General features: G+C 36.2%; 4 protein-coding genes across 4 annotated transcripts; 3 read left to right on the forward strand and 1 right to left on the reverse strand.

The window, feature by feature from the left end:
* Positions 1-101: 101 nt before the first annotated feature.
* Positions 102-8,112, forward strand: LOC110372593 (uncharacterized). Its single transcript, XM_049839226.2, has 3 exons — positions 102-935; positions 4,253-4,445; positions 7,024-8,112. Exons 1-3 carry the CDS (start codon positions 545-547, stop codon positions 7,208-7,210), a joined length of 771 nt encoding a protein of 256 aa, XP_049695183.1. The 5' UTR covers positions 102-544; the 3' UTR covers positions 7,211-8,112.
* A 1,239-nt stretch (positions 8,113-9,351) lies between these two features.
* On the reverse strand, positions 9,352-12,858 carry LOC110372591 (tropomyosin-2). Its single transcript, XM_049839229.2, has 6 exons — positions 12,719-12,858; positions 12,369-12,608; positions 11,945-12,047; positions 11,068-11,174; positions 10,590-10,715; positions 9,352-9,754 (listed from the first exon to the last, which is right to left on the reverse strand). The coding sequence occupies exons 1-6, from the start codon at positions 12,806-12,808 to the stop codon at positions 9,407-9,409; spliced, it is 1,014 nt and encodes a 337-aa protein (XP_049695186.2). The 5' UTR covers positions 12,809-12,858; the 3' UTR covers positions 9,352-9,406.
* Positions 12,859-13,393: 535 nt separating this feature from the next.
* LOC110372585 (heat shock 70 kDa protein 14) lies at positions 13,394-15,038 on the forward strand. Its single transcript, XM_021329394.3, has one exon. The coding sequence runs from the start codon at positions 13,573-13,575 to the stop codon at positions 14,992-14,994; it is 1,422 nt and encodes a 473-aa protein (XP_021185069.3). The 5' UTR covers positions 13,394-13,572; the 3' UTR covers positions 14,995-15,038.
* Positions 15,039-15,434: 396 nt separating this feature from the next.
* Positions 15,435-21,377, forward strand: LOC110372554 (multiple inositol polyphosphate phosphatase 1). Its single transcript, XM_049839222.2, has 9 exons — positions 15,435-15,745; positions 16,147-16,278; positions 16,393-16,568; positions 16,739-16,864; positions 16,964-17,114; positions 17,648-17,748; positions 17,962-18,071; positions 18,448-18,633; positions 20,053-21,377. Exons 1-9 carry the CDS (start codon positions 15,577-15,579, stop codon positions 20,237-20,239), a joined length of 1,338 nt encoding a protein of 445 aa, XP_049695179.2. The 5' UTR covers positions 15,435-15,576; the 3' UTR covers positions 20,240-21,377.
* The last annotated feature ends 1,079 nt before the right edge of the window (positions 21,378-22,456 follow it).

Here is a 22,456-nt window from a genome sequence, read left to right on the forward strand (position 1 = left end):
TATAATCATGGTACCTACCTCTAATCATTATTCGCTTTTAAGTACCTGGGATGGCTACTGAAAACAAGCATAAGCAATGTTATATAACTACCTACACCCAGACCCTGCTATCCCGTAATAATTGTTTTGGTAACTATCAAAATAGACTACTATGTTAAATAGCTTTCAAAGTTTGCGTGTGAACCTCAGTTCGTTTACATTTCTAATATCTATTGCATCTTCTCTAGCACTCGTTGCGGTGTCTCGCACACGCCTCGCCATTTGAAGACAAGTGCCGCGGCGTGCGCCCGCGCATATGTGCCTCGTAACTCTCCCGCCGATTGCATCGTTCGTTTGTCGAATGTCCACGCGATCCGTGCTGAGCATAACAATCAGTTATTTCAAGCAAAGCATATAAATTACACACATAACCATATCTGGATGGAACGCGCGAACGTGTGGTGATAGTTATGTGTCCAAATGACTGGTGCTTCAGTGTGCAAAACATCCTAGAATCGTTGTGACGGCTCAAAATACAGTGCCAGTGATAACTTTGTTGTAAACAATGCCAGGACACGCGGGCAGCCCCTACTGGGCTGCTGTAGACTTTGACAGCGAAGGGGAAGAGGCGCAAACGCCTCCGAGTAATCACCGGGTGTATCTGGATCCCTGGGATAACGAGGCTTACGGAATGATGCAAGCGGAGACAGCGGAGTCCAGCCAAGGAGATAACTTCAATTCGTTTGCCGGCGAGCCAGTCAGTGCTAGTTTTTATTACGTCCCTACAAAAAACTATGATTCTGGAGAAGAGCCGCCGCTGCCGCCGCCAAGGTGGAAAAGATCTCCACCTGAAGAAATAATTGCGCCGGAGTACGCGATGTATGGACGTAAAGCATCACGAACTATTGTACCAGAGTTTCCTCCCGATGCTGCAATATACGGAGAGAGACCTATAAGTAAGCACTAACCTGTTTAATTATTATCAGCACCTAAATACATAAGTACTTAGGTGTCAAACGTTAAATACCTGCTAAAATTAATGAATGCAGGATTGAAAATGACGAATTAATTGATTTCACAATAAAATTATGTAGTTATTAAATCTCACTTTCGTTTAAATGAAGGCTCATTAAAATATTTCTTAATTTACAGTGAGTCTAATTATACTATTTCTGTTAATTAATTATTAATTAATGTAAATATAATTATTGTGTTCGTTAGCAGTCTAAGAAATGCAACATGCAGAAAAAATGGGCTTCTTGAAGCTACTTTACAATAAAATAAAATTTTAAATTCGTTACGCTATTAGATCCATAATCCTGTATTTGGTATCACCTAATATTTTATGGATCCGTTATATTCAAAGTTATTAAGGCGCGGATGACATCAATTTATTATTCCATATAAAATTAACCATCCATTCAGTGGCGGATTAAGAGTATCCGAGGCCCTAAGCACAGAGCCTGTGTAGACCCCCTATTACTTAAATGGAAATAGAAGGTTGAAGAAATTGACCGAGCGAAGCGAGCGTGTTGCACATGTAGTTTCAAATGCGCGAGCGAAGCGAGCGCGAAATTTTTTTCGGACTCGTACGGAGGTAAAATTTATCCCAAACGTACTTAATTTTTTGTTTGTTGACAAATGCAAAAACGAGGCACATAGTTTCTGAATACGCGAGCGAAGCGAGCGTGAAATTTTAATGATTTTTATTATAGACTCAGAACCAAAATTACGTACAATGTAGCCCAAACGTACTTAACTTTTAATTTGTTGACAAATGTAAAAACGAGGACATATAGTTTTTGAAAACGCGAGCGAAGCGAGCGGGAAATCTTGATTAGGTATGTTTTAAGACTCAGAACTAAAATTTCGTAAAAGGACTACATTTCAAACCTTCATTTCTTTCTGTTGGACAAGTAAGATGGATAACGTAAGATCGATAACAACGTCCGCGGACTTAACCGGTGGTCCGCGGACCACTTGGAATGCCTCCAGGCACCACCAGCCCACCACCACCAGGACCACTGATCTAAAGCATCCAAAATTTTCGGATATGTTTGTTATATTGCACTCGTAGTTACAGCGTGAGCTTCCCAACGACTGTACGATAGCGACTTCGGAACGCTATCGTTGCCTATTAATTCTTTGCCCAACGATGAGTAGAAGCTGAAAAAAAATTGTATAACAACTGCACAATTGAAAAAAAAATCACTGCGATCGTACAACAATCAACAGCACTGCGACCAATCAAGTTTAGAGGCGGGGGTGTATGAAGGGTCACTCCCGGACTGCTTGCGCCTTGTGATTTCGGACATATTGCGGATGAATCTCGATAAAATGTAGGTATAAAATGAAACGCCAGCAGAGGATGGAGGCCCCTGGAGAACAGGGGCCCCAAGCACGTGCTTGTTGTGCTTATAGGGTTAATCCGCCACTGCATCCATTCAATGCAAAAGAATACGAACTACGTTGTTCCTCCACTGTTGGGTTACCGTAACCTGCCTGAGCTTTTAGGCAGATTTTTTAATTTTTAAATGAAGGTGGATTTTGTATCATACCTAAGCTATCTATTAACGTGTGTGTTTATACACAACATTAACACTTTCATACCAATTTGTTTTATCATTCATAAATTGTAGGTACCTACCTAAAAATTGTTCTAATAACAAAATAAAATAATCCAAACTTATGTATGCTTTATTTTGGAACTCCTCAGAAGCAAATCAAGTCAAGACTCACATTATTATCGCTTATCTGTTCTTACTTCTGTATCTTCACGCTTATTTTCATTTAGATCGATATCGCACTGCGTTTATAACCTTCAGATACCTACATAAATTACTGAAATATTTCAGCGATGCATTCTAAAATAATAGTAGGTAAATCCGAAATCAGCTTTAGGAATGTAATCTTGGTAATTGCAGGTACCTAGTTATTCATACATTCGTAGACTTATCCCAAGTAGCATTCGGGGTTCTATATAAGATGTCTAGTCGTTCACATGTACTCTACAAGCTGTGTATGTCAGCTGTATAAGAGCTGTATAGCTTGCTATAATGCTTTTATTGAACCAGTTTGGGCACAAATTAGACAGCCTTGAGTTCACTATGGCTGTACATTAGAAGAATAATAGCATTATAATAGCAGTTTAAGTAGTAACGTCGGACTTAAGGCTGACTTACGGCACTATATGGAACGCAGTGTGAACCATACAACATACATGAGTGTAATAAAGAGTAATTAGTGGCTAAATACACAGCCTTCACAGTTAAAATCGGACAAAAGTACTCCAGTAAGCTACCTTAAATTCACTTGTGTCCTAAAATACTTCTAAATTTTAATATATTAGTTTGACAATTGTACGGAGTGCACGGATTCGGGGCAAACTAACTCCAATGGATTATTATTATGATATAACACGTGGTAGTACCTGTTTTATGTACTATATCATGTTAATGCCATGGGAATGCATCTTTATCGTGAAATATATACATATTGACAACTAAAATTTTCACGCGCCTCTGTAAAAACGCTTTATTCATTTTGAAATATTTATAACTAGCTGAGAGGAAAGTTTTCATTTTCAGTTTTTGATATTATATTAGCATTATAATTATACTACGGTAATTAATTTTAACATGAAACCAAAACTCATTCGCTCTATCTGCGTATTTTGTGATAAATCTGCATTAATCTTGTAGATTTATTTGGTAAATATTGTAGGTTACGTAGAACAAAATGGTGGAAATGAAATACGGCTATGTGAACTGTTATATAGTCCTTCAAACAGCCTACAGTCCACATGTGAATCATTTAAACACTTCTGTACAGATAGTAAAAAAAAGGTTATCTTAAGTATCACAAACAAGTCCTAATACAGCTACTGGCTGTATAACAGTCTAAAAGAAGTAAACATAACAGCCTTTGGCTTTATAAATGACCAGAAGTGTTCTATTAAAATGCTAGATCTATAACATCGAACAAATAGGCCGTTAAACAGCGCTTGCCGTATCTCTACCCTCCTATAATGCTCTTAGTCAGAAAGCTGACTAAAGGATAGTTGTTAGACTACTATAACACCCATAACCGTATAAAAGTATTACTCTACACTCCTATAAGTCCCTTAGACAGGTATAGGTGTAATTAATTGCAATAATGCAGCTAATACATCACGAGTGAACTGTAGTAATGCTTTAAGTTCACCTGTGAACTAAATGTGTACTCTTAAATGGAACAAAATGCTACTTGGGTAGTCATATTTTTTGCTTTTCAGGAGACCGAAGAAGGTCAATGTTCGTGGACGAGCCGACGTACGTCCCCCACCCGATGCTTTACGAGCCACTGTACGGTGGTGTGGTACCGCCAGGATACATGCCTCCGCCCCCCAGAACACGCATGTCCCTCTCACATCCTCCCGAATATGTGATGGCAGGACTTGGGTACCCCAATAGTAGAAGACACTCCAGGTAGGCATTTATTTTCTTTGACAAAAAAATAAGGGACGAAAGTCGGACGATAGCTTTCTGTTACTGTGTCTAATGAATGAGCAGCATCAGCACAAATCGTAAAAATAAGTAGACCTATAAAAAGCAAAACTACCTAGTCTGAGATGATAAAAAACATTAATGAATCTGCATGGAAATTATACCTTGCCACTAAACAAAACGAAATGGGGTGCATGTCTATTTATAACCTGCCTTATTTGAAAGCACGTTCAAGGTGGCTGATTACTTCATTAATGCGTATGTAATTATTGCTCTCCGTACTCGAAAGTGCAGTAAAAAAGGTAAAAACGTGGATACGTAATCTATTCAATGAGAACTTTAATGTCTATTTACATAACCTTTAGCAAAAGCGAAGTTTCACGATACTGGCATTTACTAACGGTGAGCGAAAATATCAGATCAGGGTTGATGATTTAACTTTTGGTTTTTCGGAAAAGAACCTTTAGCAATTCAGCAAAAATAAAACTCCATGAAGTGCACAGGTTGGTATTGTAAATGAAACAGCAGTCCGTTTACCGAAAAAAACACATCCTAATTCTAAGACCTAGATGTCGTATCTCCATAACTTTGAGGTAGTATTGATGACAGCAGATAAAATATGTATTTTAAGTACTTAAGTATGTAATTACCTACCTACTCAAAAAAAAGTAAAGGTCTAGCCGTCAAGAAAAATACTAATGCGTTGAGCATACTCAATAAACATGCGCTGCAGTCGTAGATCAGGGAGATAACGATGTGTAAAAATATTGTAAACAGCAAAGTATCGAAGAGTTACGCTTTGTGGTCACGACATCGCGTCACTATAGACAACAGCCACGGACTAAGCACGAAGATGTTTTCACACTAATGAGATAAATAATAGACATGCACGGGCCGGGTAACATCTGCGGATTTCTACACTTGTTGTACTGCTCGTAATTACTATCTGCTATACAGCCAACGGCGGTGTGTGTAATCATAGTTAATGCTCACACTCTTGATAGTGAAACTGGCTAATAGGTGCTACTTGAGCACCCAGTTAGTCGAGATACTCGATACAACATATTAAGTGCTTAATGATCACCGCCTTTTAGCGGTCATTAAGTACGGAGGAATTTGATGAATTGATATGGCATTCGATTTTTAAATAGGATCCAGGATTATCTATAGTAAAAAAAAATGGCATCACGAATAAAACAGGAGAATGTCTGAGTTGAGTAATCGTGTGCACTTCATCTTGCTAAGTTTTCCCACCACTGTGTCTTGTATAATTAGGATGACCATAGTGTAATACATAAATGGGTAAAATAAAGTTGAGTCGTGCTCGCCACTTGCCATTTCAAACTGCATATCTGTGAATGGGAAGTTCGCGTTCCCAGCACTTAGGCGAGACTTTAGCTTCCACGGAAAGTTCAACGGCAAAAACGGCAATCGTTGGCAAAGGCAGTGTGAGGCGAGCGATTCTGTATTATAATAACAAGCATTGTACATCCGTCGTGTGAACGCGCACCAGTTTTTTGTTTCCTACAAATGAAAGTTGCACTTGTGAGAATGTAGCATGGCTCATGTATGTATGTAGGGAAACTTGTTCATAACATTGACCTTAGTAGTGGGCGTTCTTCGTGGTAATCACTCATGGTGTGTCCCTACACCCACAACATCAAGCATAACAATAAGGAGCCGGTAACCTTGCATGATTGCAGTCACAATTAACCACTTGATTATTAATTTTTGTTATAGATGACACCTTGACAGTTACACACACTTGCATGTCGGGGGCAATGCTGTTGCTAATTATGTAAACGTCGCTCATATCGTACAAGGTTTCTTTTGTTTTTAAGAGTTACGTTTGCTTACTTAGTTTTAATTTTGGCAGCCCGTGCAATTTTACTTTCCATTCCGGTATTTGCCAACAGTTATTTTGTATGCACTGGGCCACAAACTGATATCAATGACGATGTATGTATGCGCTAGGTGTGCGTTTCCTTATGCGTCCAACAATTAGATTCCAATAGCAATTACGAAATGACTTCTGATGGGTATCGACTACCGAATAAAGTTGTACAGACTGGATAAACCGGTGAAGGAATTCGTAAGACAACATAGTTTACCTTTTAAACAACAGGCATTAGAGCAATTATTCGGGTAGCACACCACTTTCTAGTCACGGATTACGTGAACACAAGCTTTGTGAGGTAAATTTAGCGGATAGGTAGAAAGTCAGTCATGCCACTCATGATGGGCGTATTCTTCATAATCGTCATAACGCGAAATAGTGCGAAGTGACGACTCTAGGAAATAGTCCGGTTATCTAATCCGCCTTGCAATCATAACACTCGTATTGACTTGACACTGATGAGAGATTGCGTGCGTGTGTAACGATTATGGTGATTTTAACATTAATCTGTCAGGCTCATGAATATTTGGTGATCTCTCTGTTACGCACGATTTTATAATACCTATCCACCTACCTACTTGCAATTAATTGTACAGTATAGTTGCCTAAACCAATCAATATCGAGAAATTTCATGAAGGTAATTTATATGTTTATGTTAACAGAATGACCGATGCATACGAGCAGTTTGCGTACGAAAGCCTGTCTCCGGAATACGAAGATTGGGCGCGACCATTCCCAAAAACTGCCCCGGATAACTTCCATTTGTCCAGATACGGACACCTCCAAATTGACTACTCCTGCAGTTGGAACTCCCTCGACAGGCTCATTCGTAGCCAGCACCGAGGATAAAGCAAGGAAACTGTAACAAACTTGACTGAAACCTGGGGACTGAATACAAAGTACTTTTGCAACTATGCACGCGTTAATTTTGCGCATGCATGCCTTCTATGTGTATAGATGCTTAATTATAGTTAATTGTGGTATTCAAAGCATGTTTATATGTTTCGGTAGCGGCAAGATCGTGCACATTTTTGTAATTCATAGTTACGATGAAACTCGTGTGCTGTGCTGTCAGACGCATAGAACGGATCGAAAGTTGGTTCCGGATTCTCTAAAAACTGAACGAACGCATCCCTGCGCAAGCATATGATAGTCTTGAACGCACATTTCCGGATGCAATTGTGTGGAAACCCGTTATGTGTAAGAGTATATCTGCAAATGTCTTCCGCGCTTACTTAGAGGTAATCGTACTCATGTATTCGGCCCCTCCAAAGTTATTTTAATGGTCAATTTACCTAGTTATGGTTATAGACATTCATTCGTAATTTGCTATTATGCTTTAGGAATGTAACTTCCGCAATTTTCGCTCTGTTTATAATCAAGATCAATATTAATCTGTCTGTTTACTTAAGGTAGGTATTTTAAATATAGTGAGAGGCTTTTACGTAAGTGAAGTACAAGACGAATTGTTTAATTATTAAGGTGCTAAATATTACCTATCTATATTATTTTTTAATCAATTAAAGAAACTAAGTAAGTGCTAGCCAAAGAAAATACATTATTATGCTTAAGTAAAATGTTTATTTAATTAGGTACCTAAATAATAATTATGAGGCTGAAACCAAGAAACACCAATGTTGGTGTACAACTATGTAAAGTAGGCTACATAAGTTTTCTGTGCTAAAGGTTATTAAGTTTTTTTTTATATAAAAAATGCATTGGAATGAATATAAATAATTGAGAAACTAAAACGATTTTCATTGCAAATCACGGAACGAACTTTTTCCTATTAAAATGGTTAAACGAGTAGGAAAGTCTTAAGAAAATGTTCTTCTCATTACATGCTTACCGGACTCATTATAATGGAGCTAATATCGCGCTTTCTTACGGCACGAGCTGTCGTTTATGTTGTATTGACAGCAATTTGTGTTTATTATCCTATGGTGTGGTTAACTTTCAACATTTTCATTAGATCGAGAGCCTAGACCAGATAAGCTTCGCTATACTTACATCCATCTCTCTACACTTTCACTGTTAGACAGCATGCTATTATGCCTATTTGAACTGTATGTCTGTATTTGTATAACTTTCCCATTCGTTTTACCCAGATCTACCTGTTTTATAACATCTGTTGTAAATGCTTGCATACGTACGGTCTGCAACATAATAAGTACCTAATGCAGATCAATACTGCAGGTTTCTACTCATTTGCAGGAGATAATTATGTAGGTATTTATACAGCTTAGGATACTGCAACTGTATATCTTAGATATAATTGCATATTTATCAGTTTCCCTAAATTACTGTAATTTGTTTTTTAAAATTCAATGAAACTATAGCCACAAATCGCATGTCCAAACAGTTTAGATGGCACAAATATTTCGTGCACACTTGTAATTACAGGGCATAAATTATTTCCAACCAAATAATGTGGTTAATAAAGCAATTCACGCTTCAGGGGAAGTAGGTAGGATTTAAACGACGATATGTGGGTCATCTCGTGATGTAACTTATGAATATTTACCCAGTATGTAGTCATGTAGTTCTTTTCATAATCGCATTCTTATTTGTTGTAACAGGTACTATCAGATAAAGCAACTAAATTAGAAAGAGCCACCGTAGCTAACATAATTGCTGTTTCGTTATGAATAGTTATTGTGGCGAGGCTATGTGTAATGAAATAATTTCTGGTCATTTTGTTCTTATATAATGGTTTGTTATTTAATGTCGGAAGGTCTATTAAAAATATCGGTCTAATTGTTTTGATATCTTAAGATCAATATCTGCTGCATCATGCAGCTGTCTACGTAACTTCTTCTGACTTAATTCTTTAGCTGACAATGCAGATTGGATGCTGAATCACCAAGTTATACTTAATAATTATAAGCTCAAGTTTTAAATAGGTAAGTCTAGCGAAGGAAGGTAAGTAGGTACCTCAGGTCTTGTAGGTGACAAGTGAACGAAACAGAAGAATAAAAACAATCGGACAAAACGTGCAATTTATTACCAACAAATTATAACTTAAACAATTACACAAAAATTAAATTAAAACTCTTGGAAGTCTTTGTCGTTGTAGAGTTTCCTTTTCTTAGTAATATGAAACAGACCTTTTTTCTCGGAACTTTTCGCTTTAGGAGTTCGGTCATTTTTGTTATCGTAGTAAATTACTTGCAAACTGTTTGCAGTCTTCTGTGCTTTATTTTGCGAAGTTGGCAAAGGATATTTATTTACGTCTTGTACTGGGTTTGTGTCGACATTATGATAGTCTATATAAGGTTCCCTGTTAGCAGAATAGGGTCTCTCAACGTGATTTTCATACTGAGATGGATAACTGCTTTGTAAGTATTGCTTGAACTGACTTTGTTTTAGTTTCTCTTCTAGTTCCTCCAATCGCTACAAAACGAATGAATATATAACCGATGAGAAATAGGTTGCACCTAACTTTAGCCACGGCTACACCTAGGTGTAGAATCTACGGCTACACCTATTTCTAGCCGAAGATAAGAGTATGCAACTGAGTTTAACGTGGTTAGCTGCATATGGCCGGTTACACCTAGTTGTAGCCGGGTAACCGCACTTCGGGCTTTAGCCGTAACATTAAATTAGTGAAAGCGTTTCATAATCTTATGTTATAGCTGTCATTAAGCACCTTTCCATAATGATGTCATGTTTAAGTGCAGTTTTAATGGCCAATGTCGGGCCACAAATACGTAATTATATTATATCGCTACGAGCTAAAACTATAGTTTATTACGCAGAGGTAAGTAGTAATAAATGTCTGTCAGTCTGTGTTACTTAAGTGTAGGGGAACGCCGGAAGTGGATGTAGCCAGTTAAAGAAATTGTTGGCCTGTCTGTTTTTCTTGACAGCAAATCCAGCAAAGGCAGGATTACTTATACATTATTATTCATTATGAAAACTAGAAGATATCTTCCAACACAAAATAGGTACTATATCATCATACAACGTTAACTATAGCCCGAGCTTGATTTTTTTCCCAGAGGTTCCTTTCAATATAGAACGTGGCCCATTTACTATTGACCGCAAAATCAAACACCTGATTTGTAGCATCGACATCAAAGCTTTGGATTCATAAAATGAGACATCGCACAGTAAATTGGGCTCTCATAAAGTCATACTCATTGTACATACAAATGTACTTATAGAAAATAACGAAAGATATTTTTTTTTTTTTTCATAGAAAACCATAAAGATATTGGAAACCCACCCGTCTATAAGCATCGATGTTGAGGTCAGTGCGGGCAGTCTCTCTGGCCAGCTCCTCTTGCAGTTGGGTCGCACGCGCAGCCTCGCGTTGTACCTTCTCCTCATATTCCAGTACTACCACGTTGATCTGTCATAGTTGCCGAAATAAAGAAACAAGAAAATTCACCGATTTTCAGAGCAATGTATTATCGTATATAATAGTTCAAACTTAACTTTGTCATACTTGATAACTGACAAATTCTTCTGTGGATCTAAGTATTTATATGGAATGAATCCTCGGGTTCAAAACGTGAAAAAATTATCGTTAGGTAGTTCTTAAACCAGTCAAAAGTCAATCTATACTTGATGATTCGATTACCTACTTGATGTGCTTAATACCTTCCATATCCTACCCTGATAAAATTGTGACAAGGGCAGGAGGATGATGACCCACATCACTTATATCTTAAGATATAAGTAGGTAATTATTTTAAACAAACCTTGTCCCTATGCTCAGCTTCCATTTCCCGCATCTTAGCTCGAAGTTCCTCGATGACACACGTGAACTGTGCCACCTGAGCGTCACATTCCTGCTGCATCTGTTGAACTTTGTACCAAATTCTTATTTATAAAGTATTTTTAATGGTAAGTACCTAAGTAGATGGACTCAGGTCATTCAGGAATATTCTGTATGGAAGATTTTAGGTAAACATAATTATTATGTGGGAGCAAGGTGGATATGGAGCAAGGGGGCATACCTATCAAAGAATCCAATCAAAAGTGTGAATGGCGAGAAATATGGCTGCAAATAATATTACGTACCTACAAGGGCAGAACAATGGTGATGGAGATTTACATAAAGGTTTTTGAAAACTCCATCTAGATGGATGACCAGGGGCCCGATTCTCCTAAGTTTACTTAAGCGACATACGATTCACGTTCGACTTGGTTCGACTGAGAGCCAATCCCGACTCGATTACGATTGAAGCGTATGTGGCATCTATTTTTTCCTTGAAATAAACGTTTTTATCCTTTACTGTCATTCAATAATGAATCGTTTTGTCTGCAAATAATTTACGATTGCAATATGAGTGTAGAGCAAACTACCGTATAGACCAAAATCACCAAAATAGCAGACCAATCGCAAACCAATCGAATGTCGTTGGAATACGATTGGTCTTATATTAGTAGCAGAATGCCCGATATGGTTAAAACTGCTATTGCGAATTTGCGATCATATTGCGATTCGATTTCTATTCGATTTTGACATTATTAACTGGGAGAATCGGGCCCCAGTAGGTACCGAACTAGAGGCTCTGATTCTAAGATTCTATTCAAATATTGGTTCTAGAAGGGGCACCGTAAATAAATACTTACTTTCCCTTTTACTGTCCGTTTTCAACTCTTCAATCTGTGTCTCATAAGCACTCCTCAACTTCATTATATTTTCGTGTTGTTTTTGTAAAGCATTTTCTTTGTCCTATAAAATGTGCCAAAATGTTGACTGTCATTAACTGTCTCTACCTACCACACACCTTGCTATGTCTATTTTTAAAACTAGCTTCTGCCAGCGGTTTCACCCGCATCCCGTGGGAACTACTTCCCGTACGGGGATAAAAAGTAGCCTATAGCCTTCCTCGATAAATGGGCTGAGATTAGCGCGTTCAAACAAACAAACTCTTCAGCTTTATAATATTAGTATAGATAAAAATACATACAGATTTTTTGAAAAGTATACAAAAAAGAACTTATTTCTACACTATAAAAACCAAACTGAAGTTAAGGAATTTTGAGATGTTACCTTTTCTATATCCGCAATGTTATTATCTTTCAAAGATATCTGCTCCTTTAATCTTTTTACGTCTCTTTTGAGATAGACCAGCTGTGACACGGTCTCCTGAAGGTTGCCTATCATCTCTCGTGATGTCAGTAGATGGTAACGATGGGACTTTTCCATTTCTCGAACTTCTTTCAATTCGAGCTCTAACTTCGAATTAGCTTCTCGTAACTTTTTGCATTCTTCATTTTCGTTAGCGAAGTCCTATTTTATACATGGAGTGATTAATAAAAGTAGGAATGAATTATAATAGGTACATAGATATTTAGCTATGTGTAAAAATATCTGAGGTAAACATTTTTTTTTATGCTTACAATTTTACACCTTGACAAAATATTCAGGATATTTTGAAGACGACCGTCCAGAACAGTCTTCTGTTCATCTTCTTCTTGCTTCGTTTCCATTCCAATTAACTATTTTGTCAATTCAATTCTAAATTTAATAGACATCTTTGTTACATTTTTTAAATCCCGCTTAATTGTCTTTTTTTATTCAAGCAAGTGATGTCATAGCAAAGGCATTAAGCTAATTGCACTTATTATTTTTCAAAAAAAAAAACTGATGCATAAAGATACTACCTATTAATTTTGTTTAATTAATTTTCAATACCGACTGTCCGCACGATATTTATGTAATTTACCTGTTATTAAGTAAAATTATACTATTCGTTCCATATTAACTGGCTGATTAATGTAAAAAAATCCGCTCTACAGCCATAATCTTTTTTTAAAAAGAAAATCTTTTTACTTTTAAAATACTTTTTATGGCAGATAACCAGCCAGCCAGCCAAGTTGTCTACGCTAGCAGTATAATTTTATATTTGAAGTTTATTTCTTGAATGTAAATATTATTTAAATTATATCAATTTTTTCGTATTGCGTAATTAAAGTTTTTGGATTGTGGCATTTTTACTTTGGGGTTTTTAATCTACAATATTCCATGACATTAGCGACTGAAAGAAAGGAAATGTTAAATGTCAAACGATACGTCAAAGTCAAAAATTAAAATGTGTTTGGGCCTGAGATTGTGTCTATGTAGGTTATATTGTGTTTAAAATTTGAGTTATTCCTGTGATTTATTGAAACAAAGGATTCGTCACACTGTGATAAAATAACACTATTTCAAATAAATTATTTTTAATACATAAAATCCACAACTTACGAGTAAAATGGCTGCAGCATACGGAATACATTTGGGAAACAGCTCGGCTTCTTTGGCTTCATATTCTAATGGTGCGCCGTTAATCATTGCTAATGATGCTGGAGATCGAGTGACGCCTGCTATTGTAGCGCTCAATGGCACAGAATGGGAGATTGGACTGCCCGCCAAATCTGGACAGCCCTCATCCAAATCTATCATAAAACATAACAAGCGCCTCATGAACACTGACTTCAACGCGGATGACCTCACATACGTCGAGACCTCCTCATCGTGCCGCATCCAGAATGACGACAAAGTGGTATATGAGTTCGAAACAAGTGAAACTACACTCTATTCTAACCCTGACAACATTGCTACGAAAATATATGCAAAATTATTTACCATTGCCAGTCATGCTATGAGCAATGAGGGTGACCTGAAGCTAGTACTGGCTGCACCACTGCATTGGTCCACTGCAAGTACAGAAAGGCTCACAAAGTGTGCTGAACTGGCTGGTTTTGATGTATTACAAGTTATCAGTGAGCCCGCAGCTGCACTCCTTGCCTACAACATTGAAGAGACTGCAGAGGATGTGAACGTATTAGTCTACAGGCTTGGAGGTTCCTCATGTGATGTTTCTGTAGTAAAGGTTTCAGGTGGATTCATGACTATTGAGAAGAATATCTATCGATCAGACCTAGGTGGCCAGTGCTTGACTAAAGACTTAGCTGACTATATTGCACAGGAGTTCAGACAAAAATGGAAATTAGACCCTCAAGAAAGTAGACGCGCTATGGCAAAATTACTGATACATGCAGACAATTGTAAACATGTCCTCTCAACACTCAACTCAGCTCATGTATTTATTGAATCACTGTTAGATGGTGTTGACTGGAGCCAAAATGTATCCCGTGCAAGGTTTGAAAATGTGATTTCAGCAAAGATAAACAAATACATGGAGCCTGCACAGCAAGTCATTGAAAGCTTTGGTGGTCCAATTCATAAAATAGTTATCTGTGGTGGTAGTATGAAGATACCCAAGCTGCAATCAGCAATTGCTAACTTGCTGCCTGAAGCTGAAGTACTTTCTGGAATAAGTCCAGATGAAGTAATCGCAGTGGGATGTGCCAGGGAAGCAGGATTATTGTTGGATATTCCAGAATTCTCACTCAATGACTTGAACACAGAAGTTGAATTTTTGGGAAAAGATATTTATCTGAAGTATTTAGATCAAACGGTTCAACTGTTTAAGGAAGGAACTGCTCCTTATGCACAAAATATTCAGAGTATTGATGCAGGAGGTGATGTGACTGACATAAGTTTTACATTGCATGAAAATCCAGACAGTGAAGAGTTTGCTACTGAAACATTCAATGTTGAAAGTTTAAATAAACCATTCACTTTAAAAGCAACATTACAACAATCAAATGTATTGTTACAAGTAGAATAACATTTCTGTAACTTATGAAATTAAATATATTTGTCTAACAATTCTAGTATTGGTTTTATTTGTTTTTTTCCCCTGAGCTTAGTTTGAGATCTAGATGGACAACTAATTTAAAAAATGGAGACAACTTCAGGTTTGTATAGTTAGTCGTCTACCTAGGTCCTGCACCCAGTTATTTTTTCAATATAGTGAATTTTTTTTTTTTTTTTGGTGACTTGACCACGTCTGTGTGACCTTCCTAACCACCAAAGCCAGATCTGCCCTGGACTATTACAACAATTTAAGAGGAGGATAATCATTCTGAATTTTGAAGCCAGTGTCCGGAACTGAGTTTATTCAGAAAGCTATTCTGGCTTTATGATGAGGCCTCCCTTATTTTTGAAAACTCCTAAACGTAAACATTTATGTCAACGGATCAATGTCATTGTCAAAGCCGACATCTGTCATTCGTTAAGTCACAACAACACTCAAATCAAAACACAGTTCTCATTTTTATTTATTAAAAAAAATTCCGAGTCAATAAAAAACATTACACAAAATCGAAAGTTCCTTTTAAAACAAGATTACAAAATTCAAAAATAAATTATGAATGTATTTATCACAGCTTTTCTTTTAGCCTTAACATACAATACGATCGAAGTAGGATCTGTAATTGAAGAAGGTTCAAAAACAAGTTATATTAGAAATCATCTGGGTTCACGCACGCCTTACAGATTTAGGTCTAACAAGAATGATACAAGAATAAAGTATCCAAGTAAGTATGAATTCAATATCAACCTACTATTTTCAAACCTTTAGTATTACTTAAAAACAATGTTACTTACTTTAATTTCTTGTTATGTTGTTTGTTTGTGCTATTTTATTTAGTTACTAGCTTCCGCCAGCGGTTTCGCCCGCGTGGTGTGTTGATAAAAAGTAGCCTATGTGTTAATCCAGGGTATCACCTATTTTCATACTAAATGTCAACCAAATCGGTTCAGCCGTTTTTGCGTGACAGAATAACAAACATACATCCATACATTCTCACAAACTTTCACATTTATAATATTAGTAGGATATTAGTAGGAAGTAGGATATAAATATAATGCTGTTTCATTGAGGAATATGCGCTACTGGTTTAAGAGTTAAGTCTATGAATGATTTCATGTATTTCAGATTGTAAAGACACAAAAATATGGATGGTGATTCGTCACGGCACGAGGTTACCAGGTCGCAAAGATATAAAAGCAGCGTCAGCTCTTGTTGATTTAAAGTATGAAATTCTAAGGCAACATGAATGGGGTAAAGGTAAATCTAACCTTTATTATATTTTTTAGCTGTTTTGGAAGTTGATTGTGCTGTATTTTAGATAATTAGTCAATAAAAATCATCTTACAGTTTAAATGTTTATAAAACTTTCAGGTCAATTAACAAATCAACAATTAAATGATTTACAAGACTGGGATTTTGATATCGATCCGGAAGAAGAGAGTCATTTAACATTAGAAGGCAAAGATGAAATGATATTGATGGCCGAGAGAATGCAGAAAAGATTTCCTAATGCTATCAAACAAAAATATAATAATAAAACATTTTTGGTAAGCTTTTAATTATGATCATGAATTTGATAGTCTGTATTTTATAAAGTATTTTTTTTAAGTACTGTAGACATTGCACTAAAGAAGTTAAAAAAGTATTTAATGTGAGAAGTATTATTCCAAAGAGTATTTACTTAAATGCTTAGTTCTTTTTTTGAAATTTATTTCAGTTCCGCTATACAGCAACACAAAGAGCACAGCAGAGCGCTCGGCACTTCACAAATGGTTTGTTTGAACGAAGGGAGGCTAAAGACATAATATTCCAGCCAGCCACGAGAGTCGATCCAGTATTACGAGTAAATTAAATTTCTAATTTTATTAAAATAAGAAATAAAAAACAAAACTCAGTTTACTTAACTCCTAGCTTCTCTCTTCACTCAGTTGCAATTTTTCAGTTTTACAAACACTGTGACAGGTGGCAAAAGCAAGTTAAGAAAAATCCAGAGACTTACAAGGAGGCTAAGTTGTTTACTCATAGTCATGAAATGAACAAGACATTGGAGTTTGTGTCCAATAGACTGGGTCTTAATAGAGTACTGAACTGGGGTTTGTAAGAATATCAGTGTTGTGCTATCACTACAGCTTGCTTTGCTTTGCTACATTGTCACAGTTTCCATTCTTCAGATTTCACTGTATTGGTGTTTGTAACTTTTCTGTACACCCTTAGTTGTGGCGTTGTCTGTTATATAGTCATAAAAAAATTGTTTACCATGATGCCTATTATCGCTAGATATGACGCAAGTGGCTCCAAAAAACGTAATGTCTACCTGATTTATAGCACTGATACATTTTCCAAAATAAATGATTGTATTGGCTTGTGTAAACTTTTCGGTAATTATTGTAAGCGCCTGTGCCGACATGTGCATATTTTGAATTACCTACTTCCTCAATGACGCGCCCCAACCATGTTATGGTAATTATTTCTCTGTTTAAAACATACTGCTGTACTTATACATACATAGATGTGTTATAAGTCTATACACTCTGCATTAATTATGTACGCTGTATTTCCATGCTTATTTAAATAGTGTACTATAAATGTCTATAGGTTCATTTATGAATTCCATAACAATTTGCAGAAACTGTGGAAACAATGTACAAGTTCTGTGGATATGAAACTTCGTGGGACAAACATCACATATCGCCATGGTGTTATGCGTTTGATTCAGAGAGTATACAGGTAACTTATTATTCTCTACATATTAACTTTAACTTTGTAAGGCAAGAGGAAGTTATGTGCACCTATCTATATCTGGCACTGACTGATAATCGCGATAAATTTGAACTTGGTAATAATAAAGCTTATATGTTCGATTAACATGTAGGGTACATTTTAACAGGGTGCTAGTTATAAAGTTATTACATAAAAAGCAATTTAAGATTAATGTTTCAGGTGCTTGAATATTACCACGATTTGAAAGCGTATTGGGTCGACGGCTATGGCCACGAGTTATCATATCGCCAAGCTTGCATGGCCATTAAGAATATGTTTGAAAAATTTAGGTAACAAACTATGTATTTTAATTTTTGAGGGTGCTACACTCTTTGTCATTCCTCTAAGATCATCATCTGATTAGCCTTTTCCCAACTACGTTGGGGTCGACTTTGAGATTAACTGCATGCACCTGAGTACCAGTGTTTTAACAGCCTAGCTGACCTCAACCCAGTTACCCGGGAACTCAGTACCCTTTTATAATACTGGTTGTCAGACATTTCGACTTCTGACTACCCTTAACGACCGACCTGCCAAAAATCTTCAAATGACAGCTGGGATCCTCGTCACTTCACAAAAATCAATCAATTTTACGCGCCTTCCAAAATAGGCAGGAATCTGAAAAAAAAACCCTTTCAAAAAATCAATATGTATGTTATTTTTCAGCAAAGAGAATGGGTTACGTTCAATATTCCTGTTCACTCATTCGGGCACTATCCTGAAAATCCTGACACATATGCAGTTGTATCAGCCGCCGGTGCCGCTTCGAGGAGACGCTATTGTTAAGGACAGGGAATGGAACTTGTCCAAAATAGACTGCTTTGCCGCTAATTTGGCGTTTGTGCTGTTCAAGTGAGTGATATTTTTTGCTTTGATGTAGGTATATATTACTAAGCGCGATTGATAAGATCACGCCTCATCTGAAGTTAAAAGAGAGATAAAAATAAACTGGTATTTTAGATTTGAATTTCCGCACCTCGTCGTCGCATCTGCCTGAACACTATGGTTGGCGACAGGTTTATTATGTAAATCCATATTATAATTATCTTGAAAGTTTTGGTTTTCCAGAAATGGTTATTTTTGGATTTAAAACTGATTTGGCTGGCTAAGGCTACCTTAATTAAGTAAGCTTATTTAATTAAGTAAGCTTGATTCTTGATCATGTTCTGTAAGATTCAAAAAATCAAATTACCCACTACCTAAGTAGGTACCTAATAGGAGACCAACAAAAAAATCGAAAGAGCAATAGTTACAAATTATATTTCAACATCATTATCCCTACAGTATAAATACTTCATCCAGATTTTCAAGTGTTAAACGAAATACAGATTAATTACCACTTCAACGCGCTAATGTAAGCAGAAAGTCATAATATAAATCTCGGCCGAACAAAATGGGACCAGAGTTTTATTGTTGAATGGTTTGTATCAATGTTGTGTACCAAATAAACTGCGGTTACCAAGAAATAGGTTAATATTTGTTTTGATGGCCATTGTAATTCAGAGAAACAGGCCGGTGATGTAGGTACTTGTATATTTTTTTCATATTGGGTTTTTAAACCGCTTTTGCAAATCCAAACCCACGTGTTCTACGTAGCGATAGCTTTATGTTTTTATTGACCAAATTTCGTTTGGAAACCCACGATTTATGGGAAATCTGAAAGGTCAATGTCACCATGTTTTCCTTTAAAACAATTATTTTAAATTTCTTTTGATGGAATTTTCATAAAAATGAAGTTTGTCACGTAGGCTGTTTATTGCGCACGTTTTATGGAACGGGCAGAAAACACGTATTTGCTTAATAATAAATGTCCGGCAATTACTAGTCCCGAAGTTTGTTTTCATGATTAACGGTGAACGCGGTACAATGGGTATTCCTTAATTTTCATCGTCAGTTCAGAATTTTCTGGTTATATTATATTATACCCTACTTATTACTTACTACATTATGCCCTGTTTAGAGGGACACGTAAATATTTAAATGGTAGAGACTTTTATCACTTTTTCGAGTAAGGCCCAATTCACCTACAACTGTTTTTCTTAAAACAAATATTTAGTATGATAAAACTGACATTTATGTTTTTGGTGAACTTGGGCCTGGAATAGTTAAATTCAGTATTAAAAAAATCATTAAGACTGGGAATTGGGGTAAAGATTCCAAGATTTTTTTGCATAGGTACATAGTTTGTTAGTAATAAGTGAATCCAATATAAGTGAATCTAATATAAGTGTGTTAAAAATCATTGGAATTATGATGTTTTTTTATCCTCAGATGCAAGGATGGAGACCACGTATTAACCCTACACCAAGAGAAGATCATCAAACTCCCGATGTGCGAACACGAACTATGCCCACTGAAACATTTGAAGGAATACTTCTACGAAACCATATACAATTGTGACTATAACGATATGTGTAAACTTGATAGAAATGTTACTGCTAAACATGAGAGCGATTAATTGCTTATGAATAACTTATTTCTATGTATAGGCAAACTACATAAAAAAGTTATACTAATTAGTCCATCTTTTAAATGTAGGTACATAAAATACTTATACATTTTTTTTACTAAATAAGTAACAATATAGGTAGGTACTAACCCTTTAAACGAGAGTAAAAATTTAGCTTACCGTTCTTTCATATTCGTTTTATTAGTTTGTGAGAGTCGAGGTTGTTTATCTAAAAGTTGGATTTAATGAGTATCACATTTTTATATGTCAGCAGGCTTTCTTTGAGCGTAACTAAAGGCTTTAATGCTTAGAAGTTTATACCAGTTTTTACCATTTTGGTCAATTAATCCATATGCCTTTCGTACATACTCGTAGTTTCATATCTGTTATGGCTTTGCTGTGGTGGTTTAATCAGTCAGTTCGACTGATGTAAGTTTTTTTTTATATCTAGACACTACCAACGGGCTGGGCCTGACTGTTATTTTATAGACATACATACCTACTAATCTGTGTATGTATGCGTATTAGTACTAATTTTATTTAAATTGTATGACATTCCATAAGAGACACGCGATGGAGTTTTTTACCGACTGATTCTACCAACAAGAGATAAATCAAATGTCTGATTTTGTTTATTAATATAGCGGTAATCCTTAGTGTAAGAAAGTTTTATGTTGTTTATAATTGTTTCCAAGGCTTTACATTGACAAGCTAGCGCACAAAGAATTGCACGCGATGCTTAATTCTGCTGCTAAAACTAAAAATTAGTATGTAGGTACCATATGACTTAACATACTAACCTCAGTACATTTAGGTACATTATAACCATGCTTATGAAATTATTATCCAGTTTATACGAGTAACTAATAAGTACCAGTGATATTTTATTAAATGACTAAGTTTTTTTTACTAATGAGCAGTATTGCAGAAAGGGAACCAGTTAAAAAAATTGCAAAAGGAAATTGTGGCGACTAATCGCAGTTATGAAAAAAATCGTAAGACACGCACTTATGAACTTGTTATACGCGAATGAAAAGCTTGAAGTTGATGTATTTTAATAGTTTTAGAATGTTTACATTGTTACATTGAAATGTACAAATAATATTGTTGAATTGATCATAATAAATGCTACACGCTTTGAGTAAAACCCGAACTTTTATTCTCATAAAGACTCCTTAGCTTAGAAACCTTAGCTATTATAATATGTACCTATTATGCTATAACATAAAGTTCCAATTTAATACTCACAGGTTACCTTAAAATCACATTGTGGCTAAGTTATGGTCGTGCTCGTAAGATTTTGGCTATCAACAGAACTTAGGTTCCGCCGCTAGATGTCGCTATTGATATTATTTTTATATCTAGGAACTTTAAGGTTATATCATCTTGGTAAGACGGTGGAATACACGTAAACCATTGAATATGCCTAGAAGCTAGCATGTTACTGGGTTTAGTAAGTATGTGCTAATTTGAGATGTGGAATTTCTAACAGCTGATGCTTATCACGTCTCGACGGTATTACGCGTTCGTGTGATTTATGAAACTCTTAAAATTGGTTTCCACGTATAAAACTGTTTAAAATTACGTCTTCATCAGAATGCGGCTTCAGTCCCCTGTTAAGAAGTATTGAATAATTAAATTAAATTACGAAACACTGAATTTACTCTTTTCCTTCTGAGTAAACGGCCGATAAAATCCGTTAGCTATGTGGTAGAGTTATCATATAGCTATAGCTAACGAATCTTGTTTTAATTAAAATGCTAAGCTGAAATTCGTCTGATGGCAGAAGCAAAAGCAGCTGTGGAGTGGAAAGAAATTAGGTACATGAATCTACAATACATTTATCTAAAGAAAAATCTATAAAAAGTCAACCCTTACCTATGGACTCCCTTGGCTAGGTTTGACGCTTATTGTTTTAGATACTGGCCCACTCGCTTAATAAAAATATTCTATAGGTAGGCAAACGTTAAAATTACTTCAATTAAAGTCAACGGGTGTAAAATTTCAGCAAAGTATCTACCTACCAAGTAAGTATATCTACGTAGTGTTATAGCGTTGTTTATGTAGTACGAGAGACGGAGTGATAACGGCTCGGTAACTCGACGCCGAACTTCAATCAAACTTATAGCGCTGTAGTTGAAAGCTTTTGATGGACTCCCTTATTCTCCAGTTTATTGCTTCGGATTTCACTCAATCTTGATCGCACCACGGATCATTGGTTTTGTG

This window comes from Helicoverpa armigera, chromosome 9 (genome assembly GCF_030705265.1).
Source record: "Helicoverpa armigera isolate CAAS_96S chromosome 9, ASM3070526v1, whole genome shotgun sequence".
NCBI lineage: Eukaryota > Metazoa > Arthropoda > Insecta > Lepidoptera > Noctuidae > Helicoverpa > Helicoverpa armigera.